Here is a 26,026-nt window from a genome sequence, read left to right as displayed (position 1 = left end):
TTTCATCTCTCTCACTCCAATCTTCTCTATGTCATCACTAAGGTAGCCCCAAGTGGAAAAAATCAAAAACACTCGCCTAACCCTAATATACTTTCTTCACTTATCCAATTTGTTTTTCTCTCATCTCCATAGTCTCTCTAACCCACACACAACAACCTGCGAAACCGCAATTTGTTGCTCTTACTACCGCAATTTGTTGCTCTTACTCTGTTTGTTCATTTTTGTTTTCCACTTTAATAACAAAATAATTGATGATTTTGATGTTGGTTTTTTATTGGATGTCTGTGTTATATCTTTTTCCTTCTTATTATTATTAAATTTGTAGAAAACTAAAGTCTACAATAATTCCAATAATTTCAAAACTAAAAAAAAAACAAAAAACCTCCCACGAAAAGACGTTAGCATCAACCTATAATAGTCGTAAAACATTTAGTTTCTTATTACCAATTTTGATAAAATTATAGAAATGAAAGAAGTAGAAGTTAAACTATGAGCGTGATGGTAACAAATTTATTAAGTTTAAATTCCAATTTGAAATTCAGTGCGTTTTGTTTTTCTTAATTTCACTTTTGTGACAAATGATAAATCAAAATGACAACATCATGTTTATATTGACCAAACAAGTTGGAGATGTGAATTGTTTAAAATAAACTTACATGATGTGATTTACTTTGGAAAGTAATTTTCTGGTCCAACTAAAAGCTATTAGGTTCTTACGACTAGTTTACCAATTTCTGGTTGAGTTTTAATTAGTTGGTATATCAATGCAGTTCTTCTTGGAAACTACTCAATATTCTACAATGATGTGTAATTTGTTAGAATATGTTTATTCTTTTTACAAAAATAAAATGAAAATATGCTTATCGGTACGAAACATTTGAAAGGGAACAAACAATGGTCTATTTTCTTAATATGGGGATAACAACAACAATTTCCTCTGTTTATAACTCTCTTCAATAATTTGTTCCTGTTAAATCATTTAATATGATGTGTAGGAGCATCATTTTTTTGTTGTGTTTTGACGTTGGTTATATGTAGGAAGGTGAAAACTATATTTCGAAATATTGTTTTAAGAGAAAAATATGTTTTTAGAATTATTTTTAAGAGCGGATTTCATAAATCCATTTTCTGGACAATGACTTACCCTTTCCGAAATCCTCTTTCCACATAACGTTTTTTCTCTTCAAGAATATATTTTCGGACAACTTAATAGTCAAAATATCAAATCTCCCTAAATATAAACTACTAATTCTAAAATTTAAAAACGAAATTTAATAACAATTAGAAGAGAAAAGATATAACACAACCCTACAGTCAAAAATCAACATCAACATCATCAATTATTTTGTTATTAAAGTGAAAATCAACATTAACATCATCAGTTATTTTGTTATTAAAGAGGAAAATAATTAAACGAACATAACAAAAGCAACAAATTACAGTGTCGCAAGTTATTAATTGAAGTAAATAATATTCTTTCACTTTTACTCACATGGATAATTTTGATTTAGTTTTTTTATTTTAGTTTCTATACTTTTTATAAAAAAATACCACTATTTTCATAAATTCTCAATTATCTATATTTATATTATTTTATTTTTCTATTTGAATTAATTAAAATATTTTTCATTATATTTTAAAAATTAAATATATTTTTTGTTTGTGTATTTTGAACAAAATTTAAATTAGTCAAAGTTTGAGACTTTTAATATGTTTTAGTCTTTAAAATTTAAAAACGAATCGAAATAATTCTTTTAATCATTTATGTTATATTATCATTTTAATATCAACTAAAAAATTCATTTAACAAAATTGGAGATATAATTCATTTATGTTATATTATCATTTATGTCATTCTTTTTCTCGGCATTCCTCTTCACGAGCTCCCTCTCGTTTGTTCTTCTATTCGCTGTTTCTGCATCTGTTTCGTCTCACATACCGGAAAGTTTCTGAAACATGTCTGGGGAAGAGGAAGAAAACGCCGCAGAGCTCAAAATTGGAGATGGTAATTAATTTTTATTTATTTACAAATTGATTTGCTTATTTGAATAGTTTTGCTAGAAATCGATCTCTTGCCCTATAGAATCAGTGTGCTTTTCGCATAGGGCTTTGTAATCGATCTCTTGGGGTAGTGTTTTGTAATCTGTTACAACTTTTCTAACCAACCCTTTATTGTAATTTGTAAACTTTTACTTTGTGCTTAGTAAAATTTTCTGTTGAATTGGGGGGATGTTTGATGAGGTATAGCATTGTGTTACAACACATATATGAATTGGGATAACCCTAAACCCTAGATTATAAGCGTCGGTTGTTTTGGTGTGTAACTTTACGAAATTCTTAGTTTAGTTCCTGATTTTAGGAAACAAGGTTGACGAGAGTGAAAAAGGAAATAGAAAAGGGCTGAAGTGAATGCCTTTTGACCCAATTTTGGGTTGCGTGAAATTAGGGACTGAAGTGATGGACTCATACAATTTAAGTATTAAAATGGTATTTTCTGTATCTGAATTATTTAATGTTAAATAAACGGCCTATTGATAAATGGTTAAATGGTAAAATTTGATGCTGCTAACAAGCGTGGCTTACCAAACTGCATCACTTACTGGTTTTGCGGTGTTAGGGTAGAAGGCTTGGTTTGTGCTAATAGGGCATTTAGTAACACCATTGTGAACAAACTTAACTTATATGTTGAAGTCTATTAGGAAGTGAGTTTAAACCTAACTCATTCTCATAGAACCGACTCTAAGGTGAGATTGTTTGGCTTATATATTGTAAATTGGTCTTATTTCTAGTTGATGTAGAATCTTCAATATACTCACTTCATACTGAGGTATGAACATCTCATGTGTGGAACTAGATATTTATAGGTGGTCTAATTGATACAATAGACCTAACAAATCTAACTAAGATATACTTTGATAACATATTAGAAAGTGAATTTTGGCCATATCAATTGATATGGGGTTTTTACAAAGGCCAAGTGATTGGTGGTAGTTTCTCTATGATCAATGTCTTTTGTTATAATTTGCTCAATTTTTGGCTTTGATTATCCCCTGATTTTGAGTTATGTTTTTCCTTGCTAATGCTGAGGTAGTGTCTAAATGTGAGGGCTTGTGGGTGTTAACATCACCGGATCCAATGATTCTGCTATATAGATGGTTTGATTGTATCATATCATGCTTGAATGCTTGAACATGTTTTATGTTGGTATATTTGTTTGCAGCTTTTTATCTCACACTAATGCAATATGTTTTTTTCTTCAGAGTTTTTGAAGGCAAAGTGCTTAATGAACTGTGAAGTTTCATTGATTCTTGAGCACAAGTACGAGCAGCTTCAACAGACATCTGATGATCCCATGAATCAAGTTTCTCAGTGAGTTGAATACTTTATCAAGTTCATGGTTATTTGACACGAATGCCATCTTTTCCTGATGCCCTCAAAATAATTAGTTTTTATGACAATTGGGTTGCACTTAACTCCTCCAAGATTTTATCTTTTATGACACAGCTGAAAAATATGTTTAACTTTGGTTTCCTTTAAATGTTGCAACATTAGTGTCATACAACATGTTGGCAAACATCGTGGTCCCAATTGAATTTTTTGCCTCATGTAGATTTGATATTGATAATGAGATGGAAGAGGAGCAAAGTAGTTGATCACCTAATGACTCTGATTCTTTTTCTCTTCTGTTTTAGGGTATTTGAAAAGTCCTTACAGTATGTGAAGCGATTCAGCCGCTATAAAAATCCAGATGCTGTTAGACAAGTTCGAGAGTATCCTCCAAAACCAAATTAAATAATCCATCTGTCATTTCTCTTTATCACACATTTTAATTTTGTCAAATCAGATCGATTCCTACATAAAAATATTGATCTAAGTTTCTTTCATAGCATTATTGACTTTTGTATTGTCTATGTTCTTGATAGATTAAATGACTTTTGTTTCTCATTTAGTACATCTTAGAAAGTTGGTCTGTGCTAATTCCTCTTTTACTGAAATTAAATTCAAAGAAACTTGACATTTATTGCCTTCCTTAGGAATTTGATCTTAACTAACGTACAGAATACTTGCAAGATATCAATTGGCTGAGTTTGAGGTAATACAACTATTTCGTTCATGAATTCAGTTAGGGATGCAAGTGTTCACATTATATATATATATATATATATATATATATATATATATATAAAGAAGTTGAATTACCAGTTTCAGAGAATACAATATATGATTTTTTTGTCTAAATGAATCTGTTGCAGTTGTGTGTCCTTGGCAACCTTTGCCCAGAAACTGTGGAGGAAGCTATTGCTATGGTTCCATCTATCAAGGTAAAAGTAATTTGCTTCCCCCTTTCTCTGTGTTAGGTAGGATTTTCTTTTTGGGAGTAGGCAAAGTTTAAGTGCTTTCCATTCTCCCTTTCATGCTAGTTAGAATGAAGGAGGTAGTGGATTAAATAAAACCAAAATATGGTTTATGTTTTTCTATAATTTTCTGCTCTTTTAACTCATAAAATTCAGTTTAGACAAGTAAATTTTGAAACACCAGTAAGGGTGTAAAGTAATTTAGTTTACTTAAGACCTTGAAGTGACACGGACAAAGTAAATACTGATAACTGAAGGATTATAACGACAAAGAAGGATGTAGAGGTTTTAATTAGGGCAAAGATGATATTTTTAAAAGAAGTTTATGTTCTTATTGCTAAAATTCAATTTTGACAACCAAAGTTTGAAATATCAGAGATAATTGAACTAGAGCAAATATATATTTTTTATTATAAATTTCTGTTCGGATTGTTAAAATTCATTTTTGACAAGCAAAGTTTGAAACACCAGAAAGGGTATAAAGTAATTTAGTTTCCAAAACAACCGTAAGTGGATAACTGAAAAAAGAGTAAATGCGGATAGTTGAAGGATTTTGGTATGTTAAGTAGAGATATTTTATTTTTCTTCTTAAAGCCCCTCTGAAACAATACCCTTCATTGATTCACTCTAGCATAACATATCGGTTGCATAGTTCCTGTCATTTACTGTAACCTGTCAAATAAGCCTCAATTATAGGATTGTCCACCTGGATTGGGGCCAAAAAAATTTACAAAGTCTAAAAAAAAGTTCTTTATTAAAAAAATCCACACCATCAAATATCCCTAAAGTCCTGTGGGTTAGGACCAATCCATGTTTTTTTTTTTTTTAGAATTGCCAAATAGGCAATTGCTTTCTACAGTACCCCAATAATTTTTGAAAATGTCATTTTATCTTTGACTTTTGAAATTTTCAAAATAAAATTTCTGGAACGAAATTTTCTGAAACAGAATTTTCAGAACAAATTACCGAAACGAGATTTTTAGAATAAAATTTTCAAAAGTGAAATACATTTTAGAACATATTTTTCATAACATATTTTTGGAATATACTTTTTGAAATACATATAATACTCTTTAAAATGAATTTTTCATAATACTTTTGCACATAATAGTAGAAAGAGCTCTTCGAAGCATGAAATATTTTTTAGAAAAATCTTTTTAAAATTGGATTTTTTAGCATTTTTTCTCTTCTTTTTCGGTAGCACTCCGGTTGCAGTGACGACGTGTGTGTTGATAAAAGATATTTAAATATTAGTTAAAATTTTATTTTAGAGGTTATAAAAATAAATATTAATTAAAATTTTATTTATATATAATATTTTTTAAATAGTTTATCAAAATAAATTTTTAAAAACTTTTAAAACAAGAAAGAACTAAAACGTGTTTTTATACTTGTTTTCAAAATAATAAAATTATGTATTTAAAATATGATTGTAATTAAAAATTATTTTGAATAAATTTTTATAAAATTAATATTTATATATTTATATTTTAAGGAAAAGATATTAATAAATAATTACTTTATTTTTAACCTTAAACAAACTCAATATATTTTATATTTTAAACTTTTTAAAATAATAAAATTATATATTTAAGATATGATTATAATTAAAAAATTATTTTAAATAACTTTTTATAGCACCAACATTTATATATTTATAGTGAAAGAAAAAGGATATTAGTAAAAATTTACGTTAGTTAAATTTAAACAAATTCAATATATATACATATATATATATATGTATGGGTTAAATATGTTTTTAGTCCCTGTACTTTGGGGCGATTTTGGTTTTAGTCCCTCTTTCAAAGTATAGTACAATTTAGTCCTTCAACTTTAGAAAACTCTGGTTTTAGTCCTTTTCACCAAATTTTTTTAACTTTATTTATTATTTCAAACGCGTTTCTCAGTTAACATTGAAGCAAAAATGTGTCAAATAGTGTAAACAATCCAAATGCTATAATGTAAGGTGCTTGAAACAGCAAATAAAGTTTAAAAAATTTGGTAAAAAGGACTAAAACTAAAGTTTTCTAAAGTTGAAGGACTAAATTGTACTATAGTTTGAAAGAGGGACTAAAACCAAAATCGTCCCAAAGTATAGGGACTAAAAACATATTTAACCCTATATATATATATATATATATATATATATATATATATATATATGTATGTATACATATATATATATTATATTTTTAACTTTTTGAAATAATTAAATTATATATTTAAAATATAATTACAATTAAAAAATTATTTTAAATATTTTTATGTAAAATCAATATTTATATATTTTTATTTAATTAAAAAATGTTAGTAAAATATCATGCAAAATTTAGAAACTATTAAATTTGTAAAGTAAATAAAAAAATAATTAAAAATACATAAAAATAAATTAATTTAGTTTGAGAGCTAGTCTCATCGTAATCCTATCCTAATCCATTTTATGTGGGGCTTTGGAGGTTGGGACTTTTAAAAAGCTCCTATTATGTGGGCTAAGAAAATGGGGTTTAATTTTAGAAGGAACTAGGGTTAACCCATGGGATATCTGCTACGTTCTTACTCTGAAATATTATTCATTCCCTATTGGGTTCTGTGTAGCTACTAATAAGCAAGTTATATTTTTGCATAATATATATGAATAGTAAACGTAACTGCCATTAAATCATTTACGTCAATTGCTCTATTTTTTTTTTTAACCTGCAGACAAGAGGACGGGCTCAGGATGATGAAGCAATTGAGAAAATGTTGAATGACTTGTCATTGATTAAGAAATTTGAATAAATATTTCTTACAGTGGGTGTATGATATAACTATACCATATAACGTCATCGGACTTCAAGCAAAACATTCTTGTGGTTTGTATTACAGAAACCATAGATAATATCTAGTTTTTTGTGACTATCTAAGAAGGATTTTGACACATGCATGCTGGTGTATGAAAGTGGCTTTGGCTTATTATGTGGTTAGTGTTGCTAATGCCATCTATTTATAGCAAGTTGATTATTATACATTAAGTGGTCACTATGCAAAATGAAGCTTGATGTAAGTCTTGGTTCCTACGAATGTACATGGCCTAGAAGTTAATAGTCGTCTATACTGAACAAATTTTGGCATTTGTTAAGCGTGCTCAAACCCAAAAGTCTTTGCAATGCCTTTATTTTGCTTAATATGCATTACCTTTTAAACATAGTCAGTCTGTTAGGAAACTCAAAATCTTTAACATTACCTGAAGGAAGAAAGATTGTCAGTGAACAAAATAATGAAAATAGAAGCCATAGGAAATTGGTCACCACCGGCTGATACAAGAATAAAGGGCATAAGGTCTTTTAGGGTCCAGTCTGTTGTAGTATGTTTCAAGGGATTATGAGAAGATTTAAGAAAGTGAAACTATAGGTTTCAGAGGGAAGATTCAATCCCTTTTAGAAAGTAAAATACCGGAATAAAAAACGGAGAAAGTATAGCCAGAAAAGATGGGGGAGAAAATGGATTATCCCTTACTAGAAGAATATATATTATGAATTATATTCTTACGAGTTTAAGTTAGATTTACGAGTCTGTGAAATTTGATATTAGTCCACTTATGGTTTTTTATTTTCTTCATATACAAAAGAAAACAATTATTTGTCAGATTTTACTCTTCAACAAAATAATATGATAACAAATATTGTGTATCACATATACTAAAATTAGAGCTGTCAAAATGGGTAATCCGGTTCGATTCAGTCCGGTCTACCACGGGTTGGTCACTTGGTGAATCAATCCAATCCAGTTTATTTATTAACGAGCCAAAAAAATCTGAGTCCGGCTCGACCCACCACGGGTTGGTATATAAACGGGTTGGCTCACTAACCCGTTTAATTACAATTTTTTTAAATAAAAAAATTACAAACATTCTATATTCAAATTTAAACAAATTTCACTCCCAAAAAATGATGTTAAATTGAAGACAATTCAAAATAATAATAAAAAGTACAATATAATCCAAATGTCATCCAAAAGTAAACACAAAAAACATACAAATAAGTTTCTTATATGCCATAAGTTTTATAAATAAATAATAAATTCAAAAAATAAAATTAGGTAGGTGGGTTGGCGGGCCAACCCGGCTCACCGTTCAACCCGCATGAGTCGGGTTTAAATGATTCGGGTTGAAATCTGATCCGCATAAAAAAAATTCAATTTTTTCAAACCCAACCTGACTCAAACCCGTGGTGGACCGAGTTGGCTCGCGGATTGTGACCCATTTTGACGGCTCTAACTAAAATAAACAAATAAATAAATAAAACGGGAAAGAGGTTTCATAAGTAGAATTTTGTAGCACTTTTTTAAGTACATAATTCTGCTAGCTTAAGATTTTAATTAAGCTATAGTGATATACACAAGATGCTCAACCAAACATGTTTAACATCACTCAATAATAGAGTTTGCCATTAAAACAAGAGTATTGAAAACGTGATACAAATAAAAAACATGCTTTTGTGACATTGGTTCGGTTTATCCTACAATTTGTCTGGCTCATTATTTATTGCACATTAAAACAACTAACATGCCCCACATGATGCAATGAAAAATCAACTAGTGCAGCATAAATAAATAAAAGGCCACCTCAGTAATGTCATAAACCATTCTTTGTATACTTCTAATTTGATACTAAATTATTTCGATTTCTTTAATTTCTATTTTTTATTTTAGTTTTTCATGGATTTTTTTTTTATAATTTTAGTTATATTCGATATAAACCAATCATTTTGGCCCTATATTTAATTTTACATACTTCTGCACTCGGCATGCTCATTTAAGAAGCATTGAAAATGACTTACTTATCCTAAAAACATAATTTGATTGATTAAAAAGTAAAATAACGAATAATCCATGTTAAACTAAAGATTGAATTAAAATTATAGATTTTTTAAAGCACAGGAAACTAAAATCGGCAAACAAAAATAGGAAGACCAAAATCGCACAACAAGAGCTACGAGAGACCAAAATTATAATCAATCAAAGCTTTATTATTAGAAATTCTAAGTGAACGATAAAAAAACTTTACATGACCACATATATAAAAAAGTTGAAATATAAAGTTTAAAAATGAAGATTAAAAAATTAACAAATCTAATATCTTAAAATATTAAATTAAAAGTGATATCATATTATATATATATATATATATATATATATATATATATATATATATATATATATATATATATATTACTTTACTAGTCGGGCATATATTCATTACAAATAAATTAGAGCAAACTTTCCTCGTGTATTGTGTGCACGTTCCACGGTCCGACTTAAAAAATAAAATAATATTTTTTTAATCTATTTAAATCTTTTGTATTTATTTGATATTATTTTTTTTATATTTTTTTTCTTTTTCTAGAAAAATACAAAATTTTACATTTTTTATGATCATTTTATTTTTATATTCTTTGTTAAATAAAGATAAAAGTGTATCATGATACTATTATTTCTAAAAAAAATTATATACTTTACAAAAGGTTTAATCATTTAGAATATCCCTGTTTATGTACAGTTTTCTCAATTAGGTCCTCATTTTTTAAAATATCTCAATTAGTCCCTGAATATGAAAAATTGGATCAATTAGAGACTCGCCGTTAAATTTGGTGGATGGTGTTAAAATTTATTATACGTGGCAAGTGATATTACTTACGTGGCAATGAATGAAACTGTATGGTCTCCTTAGTTGGATATGAGTGATTTTCGAATTAAATTTTATTGAAACGTTTTATTAAAAATCAATTAACAAAAAGGAAAAGGAGATTCAGTAAAGATCAACTCCATCTCCTGCTTCCTCTTGTGTATCAAAATCAATCAACATGTACACATCAACCAGTCCATCTCCTACTTCTTCTTCTATATTTCATTATGGAAATACCAAGAACCCAAAGCCATTTCTCCTTACTAGAAAACCATAGCAAATCGAAATCAACAGCCCCTCAGTACGCCGAATCTTCATCAACGCATCCGCTTCCACAATCTCACCTTCATACATTACAACACACACAGAACATCCTTCATTTTCTTCATTTTCCTATCTCCATACCGAAATATCCCAACCATCAAAGTTAAGTCTTCTCGGCAACACCCAACTCTTCCTTGGAACCTACAAATCATAGCCTCCCCTTTTTGTGCCGGCGACGTACAACACCTCAAGCCAGTCACCATTTTTGTTTCACCCGGCCACTACAGGTCCATCAAGAATAGGGAAAAGTCTGAAGTTAGTGGTCGGCAGCGAGATCCAACATCCCAAACGGCATCGATACCGAACTTGAAGAAGAAGAAGAAGAAAGGGGGTCTCTCCGCTTGCGCGCGAAGCGGAGAGGAGAAGAATCTCCGTGTGATTGGGTGGCTATCGTCGACGAGGCTGTGGACTGGGTGGCATGTAGTGGCGCAGCGGTCGGTTTTAAGGGAATGGTGGTCCGGCGAGAGATTGGCGCGTTTGTGGCGGTGGCTCATGGAGGTTAAGGTGGAGTGATTACGTGAGTGGCCGGTGGTGCGGTGGCGATCGGCGTGGCTGATGATACCTCAGGTAGCAACTCACGGTGGCTGGGATGGCGGTTGTGGGGTTCAGGGGTTGGCTCAGGCTCACTTGAGAGGAAAGCTGATGGTCCTGGGTTTTCTTTTTTGCCTATTGAGATTTGGGGGTGAAAATAAAAACGAGATTTCTGAAAAGAAGGATTCGATCTAGATTTGGGGAAAAAACATTTAGTTTTTTTGTTAATAGTGAAGAATAAAAAGAAAACATTTTTATTAAAAGGTTCTGTTTTTAATAAAACGTTACGTTTTAAGAAAACTTTTCAATAAAAGTTAATTCAAAAATCACGTAAATCCAAATCAGTTGACCCATTCATTGCCACGTCATTAATGTTATTTTGTCACACACACTGCATTTTAACGTCGTTTAGTTAATTTAACGGTAAGTCCTTAATTGATTCAATTTTTCATATTCAGGGACTTAATGGAGACATTTTAAAAAATGAGGACCTAATTGAGAAAACCCTACATAAATAGGGATATTCTAAATGATTAAACCTTTACAAAATGTGAAAATAATTTGTCCATATATTTATTTCCTTTTGTGGTGCTCTTCTATAGGTTAGGTTGTTCTCTCTCTTTGAAAATATGGTTTCTATTTTATTGTCCTTTACGAGGTATTATGATATATATGTCACCTTTAATTAAATTGGGATTAACAGGTTTTAATATAATCTTGATACTATCTTTTTTTATTTTTTATTTTTTTAACAAAATATAAAAATTTATATTTTGATAATGTTTTACTTTTATATTTAATATAAAAGTGTATCATCGTACTATTACTTCTAAAAAAACTTATCTATGTATCTATTTCCTTTTGTGGTGCTCTCCTGTAGGTTAGGTTCTTCTCTCTCTTTTTGGAAATATAGTTGCTATTTTATTATTCTTAACGAGATATTATTATATATATGTCAACTTTGATTAAATTGGGATTAACAGGTATTAATATAATCTAGATACTCCTACGATATAGGGTGAATACTAAAATTGTTTCCACTATGTAATTAATATAAAAATTGACTTGTTTCTCTGAAAATACAAGTCAATTAGTTTGAGTCCTCTACATCAACGTGTGCATTTTTTATGATGAAATAATGTATACTAAAATCAAAATAGTCATAACAACAGTAACTTCATCACTATTTTATTATCTGACAAGCATACATTTTCAAGGAGTTTCTTTTAAAAAGTTAATTATATGAATATCTGGATGGTGTAAAAAGAATAAATTGCATAATACAAGAGAAAATTTATTCATTTTCAATTATATATATTTTTTTCTTCATCTCCACTTTGATGAGATTTGCAATTAACTCAAGAATGTTTTACTATTTATCGATTCAAATTGACATCTGGTTCACATAAGTATTTATTCACGATCATAAACCAAACCAAGTAGTGGATTAAAATTAAAACAACATTAATACACATAGTGATGGTATAGAATTGGTATTGGTGTATTCCAATTATACTACAAATTATATAAGTCATTACAGATAGATAAATTATTAGTTTCACATCAAATTTCCTTCAAATATTTGTTTGGTATTTGTTCTGCCAAGTAAATGTAGAAATGTCCCATAGCTCCAGTACGAAACTTGTTTTCATATATGGATTCCAGTGTTAGAATTTCTCCATCTTCGATCTTGATGGAACGAGGTTTGGGATAACAAACTGACATTCCAACCAGGTAACCCTTTTCATTTCCTGCTTCTTTTCCGGTCCCGTATTTTGGATATGAAGTGCATAAAACCCTTCCATCCTAAGTTAAGCATCATCATAAATATAAATACGATTCAATAAACTACTCAATTTCTTATAATGATATATAAGTATAAACAAAATTCATTCCTAATGAAAATATGAATTACTCTAAAGTTAATGTAAGTTTATCTACATGATATAGCTTATATGGGAACAACAAATATCAAACATTACCTGTCCATATAGAGTAGCATTGACAACACCAGTGTGCATATGAGCAGTGCCATATATAAGATAACCACCTTTTGTCATTGGGATGTCTGCTTTCTTAACATGAGGGAAGTCACTCTCATGATTTCTTGGGATCGTATACTCTGCCTATAACAAATTGACAAATTTATTTTACTCACATATCGACAAAAACAAGTAATTAATACCCTAATAGTTTTGTTTTGAAAATAAATTAGTTTCCAATGTTTGCTTATAATTTTTAAAGTATAGTACGTATTGAACAAATCATGTACCTGACAATCATGAATTGGTGTAGAACCATTTGATCTTACACGGTCAGTTGAATCAAGTATGTAGAACTTAAGAGGCACTTGATGTTCATCCCAATCAACCCACCTTATTTTGTATCTTAGGGAAAGCTTTCTTGTTGGGCCACGAAAACCATTTCTTAATTTACATTGTACGTTATCTTGACAACAAAAGAGTCCTCCTTTATAATTTCTAGACAACAATTGACCATTAATGCCCGTTGTGACATTGTAAAAGTCTTTTGGGAGATTCATAAGCTTACACCTACACTCTGTACAACCTTTTCTATCATGTGTTCCACGTGTATCAATAACCATAATGCTAAACAACCATTTTTCTTTAAACCCACGCTTTATTTTTGCAGCATTACCTAATTCAACTGCAAAAGGATCTGGAAGATTTGAATGTGTTCCTCGTGATTCTCCTCCCAAGCCCCAATAATGTGGAAGCAAAAATCCTTGGCATGCACCATCATTTCTTTCAAATTCGATACCATTGTGAAGGTCGTGAGATTGTTTAATGTAGTGTGACATGGTAATGTTTTCAATATATTTTACAGCAAACCAATGATGAAGGTAAGTTTCATACAAAGGTACTGAATTACCAACTTCATCAACTACTTCAACATCAAAACTCTTGACCCCAATGTGACCCCTTGGAAAGTCAATATCTAATAATGTTTTAACTACAATTTTTCCTGGTCCCACTTCAAATTTTTCAGAGAAAAAAATAGCTGACTTTATATGATTTTCACCCGACTCTAAAACAACTGAGTGGGTTGTGTCAGAAAGCAACATCATTATTGATAATAAAATCATAGCTACTTTAGAGATACTCCTCATATTAACCTACACAGAAATCGTTGCCATTAGCCATGAAAATATGCATATAGGATCATTCATTTGATAATCACGTAGATAATTTAAAACATAATGAGAACATGAGAGTTTGATAAGATCGAAATCAAAAGATGAAGTAATAAAACATTGACTAGAAAATCTGCATACCATATAAGAAAAAGATAATGTGTTGATCATAGTCATGATTTGTTATTAGATGAAGATTATGATCATTTAAATTTTAAACGAAGTAAATTTATACTTATATGAAATTAGTTACTAGTTTTATATATAGTGGATCACTGTATAATTATATAATTGGCATAACTAAATTTTAAATTGATATTGGTTGTAAATTTTTCATTGGATGTATAGGGTGTTTGGTAAGGTGTTTAAACCTAATTTAACATGTATTGACCTAGTTTTACATATTGTAAAACTATTTGGAAACTTTTGTAACTATTTTTAGACGTGAAAACAACTTGATTAATGATTTGTTTAGGCAAACTTGACATGGTTTCACTTTTGTAGGTTTTTATTTTTCTTAAATAACAAAAATTACTTATTTAATTACACTAAATTTTTAGCTTAAATTATGCTAGATTGAAAACTTTAAGATTGATTATTTCTTTTCTCTATTTAGAAGATTTAGGAGTTGGTAGTTGGATGTAAAATCAATCTTTCTTAATAAAGCATTCAATGACAAAGTTTTCATTATTCAGCCTATTAGTTTCATAAGCAAAGAGGATCAACAAAAGGTTTTGAAATTAATGAAGTCTCTGTCGTGAGTAGGCATTGAGAGCCTTGTACAAAAGGATTGACACTTTCCTTCATAGTGTTGGCTTTCAATATTAAGGTGTAATACAAATTCTAGAAAAATATAAAAAATTCTAAAGATAGAAAGTGTAATACAAATTCTAAAATATTATAGAAAAGTCTAAGATAAGAAGAAAAATATCAAAAATATTCTACCTGGATAAAAATCTAGAACATTCCACATAAGTTGTGCTAGCACTTTCCAGAATAATTTATAGGTTAATACCCATATACTCTACCATTTGATGTAAGACAACATCTACCACAACTAAGACAACTACAAATACACTTCTTTCAGCTACTACTTTTACATTTTCTCTATCCCATCAGTTATTCCTTTCACAACCTCAAAATACTAACATATAGAAATATTCATTTAAACATGATGTATATTTTAAGATTATGAGTATCACTAAAGTTCTTCTTATTTTCTTATATGTGGATGATATAATGAGGAGTGGTAATAGTCCAACTAGTATTAAATCACTCAAGCAAAGTTTAAATAGGGAACTTGAAATGATAGATTTGGTAATCCTATCATATTTTTTTTGGCAGAGTTTCCCTATATTGAAACGGGAGTTGCTATGTACCAGGGGAAGTACATTTCAAGGTTATACTAACTAAGTTTAATTAATGTGATGGACTGTAATTTGCAAAAACTCCGTCTAAGATTTATAATTTTCTAAATCTTTAATCTCATTTCCAATATAAGTTTCAGTTTTCTTTTTTTCACTTCAAAATGTATGTTCTATTCGGACTAAAGGGAAGAAACGTCAAAACACCACCAAATAAAGTTTCTGATGTTTTAAACGAAAAGGAACACGTGATAGAGAGAAGATGCAAATAACGAGAATTGCAGAGTGAGAGTGAGAGCAGAGAAGGAGCTCTGCTAGGGTTTCCTCCACAGACCCTCACACACGGCCAAGGCTACCACTAACCGAAGCAAAACACAGATAACCACCACACGCACTTACAAAGACACTCACAGGTATAAATGCTTCTCTAAAAATTTTATTAAACACCAAAGTATGTGATTTACAGCTTTATATACACTGATCTGAAAACTGTAACAGAAAAACTAACATGTTTTTGTTTATTTCAACACTTCTCCTAAACAATAACGATAAAAGAACACAATTTGATGAAAAACTCCCCTTTTTCGTCGATTGAATCGGTGAAAACTTCATGTCCGGCGAAACTACGCCTCTTCCATCGATTAATAATCGGTAAAAACACTTTCTTTGACCTGAAAAACGTTTTCACCGATTAAAATCATGAAAACTTCTTTCTCTGAGCTAATCTCCACTTTTGAGAAGAAAACCCTAGGTTTTTATAGCCTCTTTCTGTCGATCTACACCGATCTCCACTTTTCTCACTCCGATTTGCTTTCTAAGTGTTAGAAAGCGTTCACCTTTCAATGCCTCAGTAAGTATATTTGCAACCTGGTCTTCGGATCTGCAGTATACCACTTCGAGCTTCCCTTTGCTGACTTGTTCCCTGATGAAGTGAAAACATGTCTGGATATGTTTGCTCCTACCATGCGATGTAGGATGCTTAGTCAGGTCAATGGCTGACTTGTTGTCAACAAGCAGTCTGACCTTCCCTTTTACTTCCATCTTCAACTTTTTCATCAATGAACACAACCAAACTACCTGACACGAGGCTTCACAGGCAGCAATATATTCTGCCTCACAAGATGAAAGAGCCACAATTGGTTCCTTAGTATAACTCCACGAAATTGGTGCTCCTCCCAAGAAAAACACATACCTAGCAGTGCTCTTCCTATCACCCTTATCTCCACACCAGTCTGAGTTTGAGTAAGCAGTGACTCGCACCTCTCCTCCTGGTTCACCTCTTGTCAACAAAATCCCATACTTGTAAGTACCTTTTAGGTACCTCAAAATTCTTTTCACAGCATTCAAATGAGAGACTCTAGGATTCTGCATAAATCTGCTAATCAAGCCCATACTGTAACAGATGTCTGGCTTAGTATTACACAAATACCTTAGGCTTCCAACCATTCTCCTATATTCAGTAGGATCAATGGCTTCTTCTTTAGGGTCCTTCTCAAGTTTCAAACCCACTTATGTTGGGGTATTAGTAGAGTTGCAATGAAGCATGTTAAACTTAGTTAACATGTCCAATGCGTACCTGGAATGATGCATCAACATTCCTTCATCGGTTTTGGTGAATTCAATCCCAAGAAAATAGCTCAGCTGCCCCAAATCACTCATTTCAAATTCCTGTAGCATTTGGTTTTTGAAATTAGTGATTTTCTCCACACTGCTTCCAGTGACTAGCAGATCATCTACATACAAGCACACTATCAACATTTCTTCTCTCTCATCTTGCTGGTAACACTGAACATACACTCCATGTTCAGAGATACACTTCTCAAACCCAATGCTTCGCATAAAACCATTTATCCTTTGATTTCAGGCCCTTGGAGCCTGCTTAAGCCCATATAGAGCCTTCTTCAACCTATACACCTTGTCAAGATGCCTCTTGACATCAAATCCTTGAGGCTGGACAACATATACTTCTTCTTCCAAGTTCTCATTCAGAAAGGCAGACTTTACATCTAAATGATGTAAGGTCCAGTTGTTATGCACCGCCAAGAAAACCACCAATCTCATCTTCTTCATTCTGGCCACTGGAGCAAACACTTCTCCATAATCAATTTTAGCCTGCTGTAAAAACCCTTTGGCCACCAACCTGCCCTTGTACCTAACCACCACACCTTGTGGATTTATTTTGGACTTATAAATCCACTTTAGTGCTATGGGTCTCTTGTTAAGAGGCAACTCTGTTAACTCCCAGGTCTGGTTCTTCTCAATTGAACCCAGTTCTTCCTGCATGGCCTTGTACCACCTCTCATCCTTCACTTCTTGTTCAAATTCAACTGGCTTAGCTTCTGCTATCAATGCAAAATGAACAAAATTTCCCTTTGATGAGATGGTTGCATCATAGGCTAGATCATAGTCTCTCAGAGGTGTTGACAATTGAGTGATTCTAAAGGACCTCCTAACATTCTCCTCCCTCCTGCATGCCTCTAATTCTGCTGCAGGTTCACTTTCCAACTCAATGGTTGGTCCTTCTTTCTCTTTTAATTCCCACTACTATTCTCCAACTTCATCAACTTTCACATCCCTGCTAATTGAAGTTGCACCTGTTATAGGGTCATATAACTTGTACCCACCTGTAACATGATACCCTATCAGAATTAATGGAATTCCTCTGTCATCCAGCTTCTTTCTTAACTGTTCTGGAACATGTTTGTAGCATAAGGAACAAAAAATCTTCAGATGTTTAACATCTGGCTTCACTCTAGTCCAAGCCTCCTCTGGTGTGACACCATTCAGTCTCTTTGTTGGAGGCAAATTCAAAACATAGGTACATGTCATCATAGCCTCACCCCATAAGAAACTAGGCAACCCCTTACTTTACAACATGCACCTTACCATATTTAGGATTGTTCTGTTTTTCCTCCCTGCTGCCCCATTGTGTTGAGGCGTGTAGGGAGGAGTGACTTCATGAACAATTCCCTCCTTTTTCACAATAATCTCTTAAATCAGTCGAGATATACTCTTCTCCTCCATCTATTCTCAGGATTTTCAATTTCTTTTCACTCTGCCTTTCAACCAACTTTTTGAATTTCTGAAACTGTTGCAGCACCTCCCCTTTTCTCTTCAAAAGATAGACCCAACATTTCCTGGTCCAGTCATCTATGAATAATAGAAAATACCTGTTGCCACCAGGTGTTTCTACTTGTATAGGGCCACACACATTTGAATACACCACTCCAAGCTTCTCTGCAAATTTCTGAGGTAAAATCCTTTGAAAAATAGCTCTGGTATGTTTGCATTGAACACATTCTTTGCAAACAATTCCTGGAATGTCTACCTTTGGTAAGCCAATCACCATTTTCTTCTGGCTTAACATTGTTAAATCCTGAAAATTCAGGTGTCCAAATTTGAGATGCCACAGTCATTCCTCTTCCCTTTCTGTTGCAGTATAAAAGTGATGATTTACTGCCTCCATCACCACTTTGAATGTTCTGTTATGTGATAGCTATGCCTGCACAACAACCTTCCCATTCAATTGAAGATGCTAAGGCAATTGTCCTCCATCTTCATCATGTATTTCTTCTGCAAAAGTTGTCCAAGACTAAGCATATTAGTCTTCAACCCAGGTACATATAGTACCTCATCTATGATTATTTCTCTACCATCTTCACCTCTCAACACTACTCTGCCAGAACCCTCTGCCTCCAAGCTACTATTATCAACAAATCTGATCTTCCCATGTTCAACTCCCTGCATTTTCACAAACCAGTCTTTTTTCCCCGTCATATGAGTGGAGCACCCATAATCAAGATACCAAACAGTGCTTTCTGGTTGTTCCTCATCAACATGGGCCATCAAAATCACTGCTTCAGAGTCTAAATCTTCCTCCTAGGCCATATTAGCCCTCTTCTTGGGTTTATTTTTAGCCCATTCTCCATTCCAACACTCCTTAGCATAATGACCATATTTCTGGCAGTTAAAACATTTGACTTTTTTCTGGTCAAATTTTCACTCTCTATCTGCCTTCTTTTGATTTTTCCCTTTACCTAACTCACTGGACTCTTCTCCTTGCTGGTCCTGAGAGTCTTTACTCTTCTTGCTTTCTTTACCTCCTTTCTTGAAGCCCTTTTTCCCTTTCCAATGTGATCTGGCCTGCAGGGCCTGCTCCTGACACTGTCTGCATTCATTGAGGCGTAACTTATGGGCTTCTAATGAATGCAGCAGTTCCTCAATATCAATATCCTCCTTCCTTCGAGTTTTTTCAATGGCATCCACCACATAGTCAAATATGGAGGTTAGGGTCCTCAGAATTTTATCTACAATATACTCATCTGTCATTTTATCACCACAAGTCCTCATTTTTTTCACTAATTCTTATACCTTATCAAAGTACTCAGCTACGGTTTCACTCTCCTCCATGATCAAAGTTTCAAATTGCCTCCTTAGTGCCTGTAGTTTCACCTTTGCATTTCTGTCTCCATCACCATAAGTCTTCACAAGAATGCCCTAAATCTCCTTTGCTATCCAGTTTTACCAACATCTTGTGTTCTTTCTTCTGTTCTTGGGTTGCCTTTTCACTCAATTTAAGCACTCCTTCCTCAATAATATCCAGGACATCCTGAAAACCAAACGCGGCCTGCACCTTGATGCATCAATCATCAAATTGCTTGCCATCAAATATGGGTAATGGTCCTTGTATTCCTCCAATTCCAGCCATCCTTTCTTGCAACAATCTTGCTGATTCTTTGATCTTCACCCATCCAAAGAACCCTTCTTTCTTCTCTTCTGGATACACACACCTCCAGATACAAATTCAACACCCACTTCAAATATACACCACGAAAACGTCTTGAGCTCTTGATACCATATTCAGACTAAAGGGAAAAAACGTCAAAACACCACCAAATAAAGTTTCTGATGTTTTAAAAGAAAAGGAACACATGATAGAGAGAGAAGATGCAAATGACGAGAATTGTGGAGTGAGAGGAGAGAAGGAGCTCTGCTAGGGTTTCCTCCACATACCCCCACACACGGCCAGGGCTATCACTCATCGGAGCAAAACACAGAGAACCACCACACACACTTACAGAGACACTTACAAGTATGAAATGCTTCTCTAAAAATTTTATTAAACACTAAAAATTTTATTAAACACCAAAATAAGTGATTTACAACTTTATATACACTGATATGAAAACTGTAACAGAAAAACTAAATTGTTTTTGTTTATTTCAACATGTTCTCACTAGGTTTTAACATTCTCAAATACAAGAATTTAATTCTTAACACAAATATAGATATTAGATAGTTACATAATAAAAAATAATAATACAATTTCTATTAATATAAAGATTAGGGGTTTGCAAAAATATTTTTTTTAATGTAACCACTCTGTATAAACAATTAAGTTATAACAAACTTGTTTTCAGTAAAGTTATTTAGTTAATTTCTTTTAAAAAAAATCATTTTATTAATTTGGTCTATGTTTCGATTATTTATATGACTTGGTTCAGTTAAAAAAACGCATTTATTTTGTGATGTAAGTTTGGTTTAATTCAGTTATATCTATTTATTCATACAAAAATAGATATTTTCTGTAAAAATATTAATATAAAGATTCTCATCACATCCCTGCGCTAATTATTATATCTGAGATTCTAAGTTGTGAGATGATTTAAAAAATTAATGATGTCATCATCATCCATGGAATGCTGCATTTTTTCTATATTATTTATAAACTAGAGGCTCTGCTTCATGTCTAGTGCATTTTCCATGCTCCCAGTTTGACTAAAATTATTTTCTTATAACATAACAATGTTTATATATATATAATTTAAGCTGTGGATTAAAAAAATAATAAAAAATAATTGTGACGGATTTAATGGTTAGTGTGAAGAAATTGAATATGTCATAGAATAATATTTTAAAAGAAAAGAAGGAAGAAAAGTGTGGTGTGGTCTAACTTAACAACAAAGTTAAAGACCATTTCCTTGGTAAAAAGGAAGAAAATGCTTGCAAAACTACCTTCTTTTCCTTTCTTTAAGGTGGAATAGAATGAGTATGTTTGTAATAATTTTTTTTAAGTACTTCTAGAAGAAAAAAGTAAAAATAAAAAATGAAAAATCGGTAGTAGTAGTAGTAAAACTGATCTATTTGTTACGTTTTTTATGAAATACACAAGCCAAAGAAACTGTTCTTTTTTTAAAAAAAAAAATCATACATGTATTTTAACTTTTCAAAAAATTAAAATTTAAAAATTCTTAAAGTTTGAAATTATTCTAACCAGCATATAATAATGTCGGTATTTTCTTTGTTATTTATTACAAATATAAGAGATTTAAACAATTTAGTTCTTAAAATAAATAATGATTTAACAAAGACCAGACATTAAATAAAACTTAGTTATTCAAAAGAAAATATCACTAGACAAAAGAAAGGTAGTTAAAATATGTTTAAATTTAATAAAATTATATAAGTTTTATGGTTTATTAAAAGAATAGGGAAGATAATACTATTCGAGTGTCAATACATGATACAAAAGGTGTAGAATATATACTAATTTGTAATTTTCTTTTATAAATTTAAGGACTTAATAATTTTTTTTAGAAATAAATTATTATCAACTTAAAATAATTATTCTTTTTTTATAACTTTTTAATGTGTTAAACTTAATATCATATAGTTGACACACTACTGAACCAAGTTTTACTTAATAGTGTGAGTGTTTATAAGATCTATCGACATGTGAATTAAAAAAATAATGCCGAACAGTGTTACAGTCTAGAATCCAAACGCGTTTTAATCACGTTCCCGCAGTTTCGCTCTCTCTTCACAATAACACGTTAACAGTGACGTCGTTTTGGACACGTGTCCGAAGATCACGCAACCCTCACGAAAGTCCATTCAATCCCAAAAAAATCTTGGACCGCAAGCAAAAAATAAAGTAAAAGTATGCACCCACCGTTCACGCACGCCCTATAAAACCTCTACAACACCGTCAACCTAAATCTCAACTGAAAAACGAAGAAAACTTCACCAGCTCATTTCCGGTAACCCATACCATGGGCGACGGCGAAAGCACCTCCGATCGGTCGCTTAATTTCGAGGACATGACAGTGGTCTCCGCCGTGGGGCGCGGCGCCAAAGGCGTGGTGTTCCTGGCTCGTGCCGGTGGCCGGCGGTCGGGAGAGTGCGTGGCGCTTAAAGTGATGTCGAAGGCGCTGATTGCGCAGAAGAGGACGAGAAAGAAGGACGAGGAGGAGTACGGGAGAGTGTCGTTTGAAGAAGAAGTGCTCCGTCGTTTCAATCATCCGCTCTTGCCGAGGCTTAGAGGCGTTCTGGAAACGGAGAAAGTGATTGCGTTCGCCATCGATTACTGCCATGGTGGCACGCTCCACTCTCTCAGGAAGAAACAGACTGAAAAAATGTTCTCCGATGACACCATCAGGTACGTTAGAATAATACCTTTTCTTCGTTTCATTTTCTTCTGTTTCGTTAAAGTAGAAACGAAACCTTGCGAAGAAGAGAATATCGGAGTTCTGAACTTTCACTTCCCAGTTAGGTTGACCAGAAATTTAGCTTAGAAGAATGAAAATATTCTAGACTGTTATTTTTGTCAATATTTAAATCTTATAAAAAAGAAAAAAATGTAAAATAATAAATTTGTTAATCAGAATCTGTTTTCAGTAATATCAATATGAACATAGATGTTATTTTTTTTTTTACATTAATTATTGTGCAAAATAGTTAGATTGATTATCTTAGATTTTTCTAAGAAAACATTGGTTTTTCTTTAAATTATTATGTTTTTTACAAATTCACCTAAAAAATTATGAAACCATTTCAACAATTTCTCAAATACTGGATTATCTATTTCTTTGATTCGTAAATTCATGAATCTCAGTACATATTTTATATACAATTTAGGTAATGTTTAAAATTTTTGTTTTAATAATTTTAATCAAATCATACTTAAACTATTTTAGTTATGTTAAAATTGATATAAGCTAGAAGATATTGTTTCAACGAAATATTAAACTATAATAAGGGAAAGTGGTGGATTATGACATTCGATTTTTTTTACGCTGTTTAAACAAGGAGTCTTTGAAAAATAGTTAAAAAAAAGCTGTCTTCATTTATTTCTGTTGCCAACCAAACAAGACCGAATCTGGTTGCTTGTCCTATTCGGTCGCACTGTTCGCTTAATTTTTTTTTCTTTTTTCTTCCTAATTTTTGAGAAAGTTAGATCAGAAAAAAAATATAGTATGAAATTTTATTCTTTTTATGGTATAAGTTTAGTAAAGAAAAGAAAAAAGTATTTACTCCTTCTTCGGTATTTATAATATTTATAAATAATGATGTAAAAAATGAATTAATTATATAATTAAAAAATAGTCTTATAATTAATAACAAAGAGAGAAAATGTACGTAGTTTTTCTTTTATTTTCATAAAAACCCAAGCATAACAAAGAGAATTATCTGATGTTTTCTTTTATCAATGTGTAGGTTTTACGCTGTAGAATTGGTGCTTGCATTGGAATATTTACACGAATTGGGAATAGTGTACAGAGATTTGAAGCCAGAAAATGTGATGATTCAAGAAAACGGCCACATAATGCTCGTCGATTTTGATCTCTCCAAAAAGCTAAATCCTAAATCCCCTCACTCACTGAGTCAAAACTCGACCCCGAGTCCTAACTCGGAGAAACGTTCAAGGAAACAACAACGATTAACTCGTATATACAGTTTTTGCAACTCCGGCATATCGCCGTGGGACTCGGACTCGGAGCCCCCACTAAGTACAGTCGACTCAGTGCGTCGCACCGAGTCCGACTCGGTTGAGAAATCAAACTCGTTCGTTGGAACAGAAGAATACGTGGCACCCGAAATCTTATCAGGGAAAGGTCATGGTTTTAGCGTCGATTGGTGGTCATACGGCATCTTGTTGTACGAGATGCTGTATGGAACGACGCCGTTTAAAGGATTAAATAGGAAGGAAACGTTCTACCGGATCTTAACTAAAGAGCCAGAGTTAACGGGAGAGAAGACGGCGTTACGGGATTTAATTTCAAGATTGTTGGAAAAAGATGCTGACCGTCGGATCACATTGGAGGAGATCAAAGGCCACGATTTCTTCAAAGGGGTTAAGTGGGACAAAGTGTTGCAGATTGCAAGACCACCTTATATTCCCACAAATGAGGTTGAGAACAAAGTGGGGTTTAGCAAAAACGACGTGGAAGTGTTTGTGAACGAAGTGTTTTTTCCAACGAATGATGATGATGGCGTAGAGAATCGTGAGCATAACAAGAAGAATGACGATTTTTTAATTTTTTGACCTCCATATTCTTTCATACATAGACTAAATGTAGATCACGCATGAAATTTTTTTGCATTTAAATGTCGTATAATTAAAATGGCAAATGTCTAGACTCATTCACGAATTACTTGATTTATTTTCCTTTCAATTTTGGAGATCTCAAATATATAATTCTAATAGTTAATATTATTAATGTACGTTATTTTTCAACATCACTTTATAAACAAGAAATACATAATGCCTACTCTTTCTTAGTGATTCTAGACATTAATTCATATAATTGTTGTTGTTTTTTCCAGACTGTTTTGTTTTGTTTTTACATTGTTTACAAATTATTTAGTTAAATACTAAAAAAAACATGATGAGTTGATAGTATAAAAAAATGTCAAGTTTAACAAGTATATTCGTCACCATTTTCTGCTAAAAGGCATATTTGATATGATAAATTATGTTCTGTAAACATTTTATTACTTCATATGCTAATTAGCTCTTGTCGATAGTTTTTAAAAATAAAACTCTCTTAAAATAATTCCGTAAGATAACATTTGTCGTAATTATGATAATATATTGTTTATTTGGTAGGTTAATTTACGATTTTTGTCAAATTATTTCTTGATAAATTGAAAACAATTTGGTTAAATTTTGTCGGACTGACTTATTTGATATATAGCTAAGCATAAAATCGTATATGGTGTGATGTAATTTAGAAAATTTAATCTTTATAAACGACATAAGTCAATGTCGTTATTTGAAATCTACCGTAATAGATTTTTTCTTCATCTAGAAGTTCCGATACTTTGTTTTCTAAAAAAGAAGATACAATATCGGTTTAAATATGTGTTTCTGTCAATTTAATTTTTGAATCATTTTAGCATTTACAATAGTTTATTTTCAAACTCCTTACATTTACAAATTACATTTATATTGTTTATGATTATTCAATTTACATTATACCAAACCTTCTTTCATTACTTTGGAAAGTTGTTTTAAATTATACGAAAATTGAGTTGTTTTAATTATTTTTTTATCATTTTGGGAAATTACTTTCGTTTCCCAATTAAAACTTTTTTTTTTCTTTTAACTTTGAAAGTTTCCATCATAAGAAAAATTATATTTTCAAAAAAATAATACATTAAGTCTTTTCAAAACTTCAATTTGTATATATATATATATATATATATATATATATATATATATATATATATATATATATATATATATATATATATATATATACGAGTTTGATGACGATCATCAACAGAAACTGTGTATTCCAGTTTTCTTGCTCATCACGATCAAACATGTCTGCGCACAAGGAAAGGTGTGAAC

General features: G+C 31.6%; 3 protein-coding genes across 3 annotated transcripts; 2 read left to right on the top strand and 1 right to left on the bottom strand.

Moving 5' to 3' along the window:
- Positions 1-1,844: 1,844 nt before the first annotated feature.
- Positions 1,845-7,328, top strand: LOC106773557 (DNA-directed RNA polymerase II subunit 4). Its single transcript, XM_014660248.2, has 6 exons — positions 1,845-2,005; positions 3,261-3,369; positions 3,693-3,770; positions 4,060-4,093; positions 4,254-4,322; positions 7,056-7,328. The coding sequence occupies exons 1-6, from the start codon at positions 1,957-1,959 to the stop codon at positions 7,131-7,133; spliced, it is 417 nt and encodes a 138-aa protein (XP_014515734.1). The 5' UTR covers positions 1,845-1,956; the 3' UTR covers positions 7,134-7,328.
- Positions 7,329-12,435: 5,107 nt separating this feature from the next.
- On the bottom strand, positions 12,436-14,002 carry LOC106773342. Its single transcript, XM_014660042.2, has 3 exons — positions 13,145-14,002; positions 12,855-12,998; positions 12,436-12,678 (listed from the first exon to the last, which is right to left on the bottom strand). Exons 1-3 carry the CDS (start codon positions 14,000-14,002, stop codon positions 12,436-12,438), a joined length of 1,245 nt encoding a protein of 414 aa, XP_014515528.2.
- An 8,376-nt stretch (positions 14,003-22,378) lies between these two features.
- On the top strand, positions 22,379-24,894 carry LOC106773720 (serine/threonine-protein kinase OXI1). The gene is made up of 2 exons (XM_014660463.2): positions 22,379-22,828; positions 23,887-24,894. The coding sequence occupies exons 1-2, from the start codon at positions 22,443-22,445 to the stop codon at positions 24,713-24,715; spliced, it is 1,215 nt and encodes a 404-aa protein (XP_014515949.1). The 5' UTR covers positions 22,379-22,442; the 3' UTR covers positions 24,716-24,894.
- Positions 24,895-26,026: the final 1,132 nt, after the last annotated feature.

Source organism: Vigna radiata, chromosome 9 (genome assembly GCF_000741045.1).
Source record: "Vigna radiata var. radiata cultivar VC1973A chromosome 9, Vradiata_ver6, whole genome shotgun sequence".
NCBI lineage: Eukaryota > Viridiplantae > Streptophyta > Magnoliopsida > Fabales > Fabaceae > Vigna > Vigna radiata.
The sequence above is the reverse complement of the archived record's forward strand: the minus strand, read 5'-3'. Positions and strand labels throughout refer to the sequence as shown.

Coding starts and splice junctions, on each gene's coding strand:
- LOC106773557 (XM_014660248.2), top strand. CDS start 1,957: ATGTCTGGGGAAGAGGAAGAAAACGCCGCAGAGCTCAAAATTGGAGAT. Junction 3,370..3,692: donor CCCATGAATCAAGTTTCTCA/GTGAGTTGAATA, acceptor CTTCTGTTTTAG/GGTATTTGAAAAGTCCTTAC. Junction 4,094..4,253: donor ATCAATTGGCTGAGTTTGAG/GTAATACAACTA, acceptor AATCTGTTGCAG/TTGTGTGTCCTTGGCAACCT.
- LOC106773342 (XM_014660042.2), bottom strand. CDS start 14,002: ATGAGGAGTATCTCTAAAGTAGCTATGATTTTATTATCAATAATGATG. Junction 12,999..13,144: donor CACCAATTCATGATTGTCAG/GTACATGATTTG, acceptor AATTTGTTATAG/GCAGAGTATACGATCCCAAG. Junction 12,679..12,854: donor ATGCTACTCTATATGGACAG/GTAATGTTTGAT, acceptor TGCTTAACTTAG/GATGGAAGGGTTTTATGCAC.
- LOC106773720 (XM_014660463.2), top strand. CDS start 22,443: ATGGGCGACGGCGAAAGCACCTCCGATCGGTCGCTTAATTTCGAGGAC. Junction 22,829..23,886: donor TTCTCCGATGACACCATCAG/GTACGTTAGAAT, acceptor ATCAATGTGTAG/GTTTTACGCTGTAGAATTGG.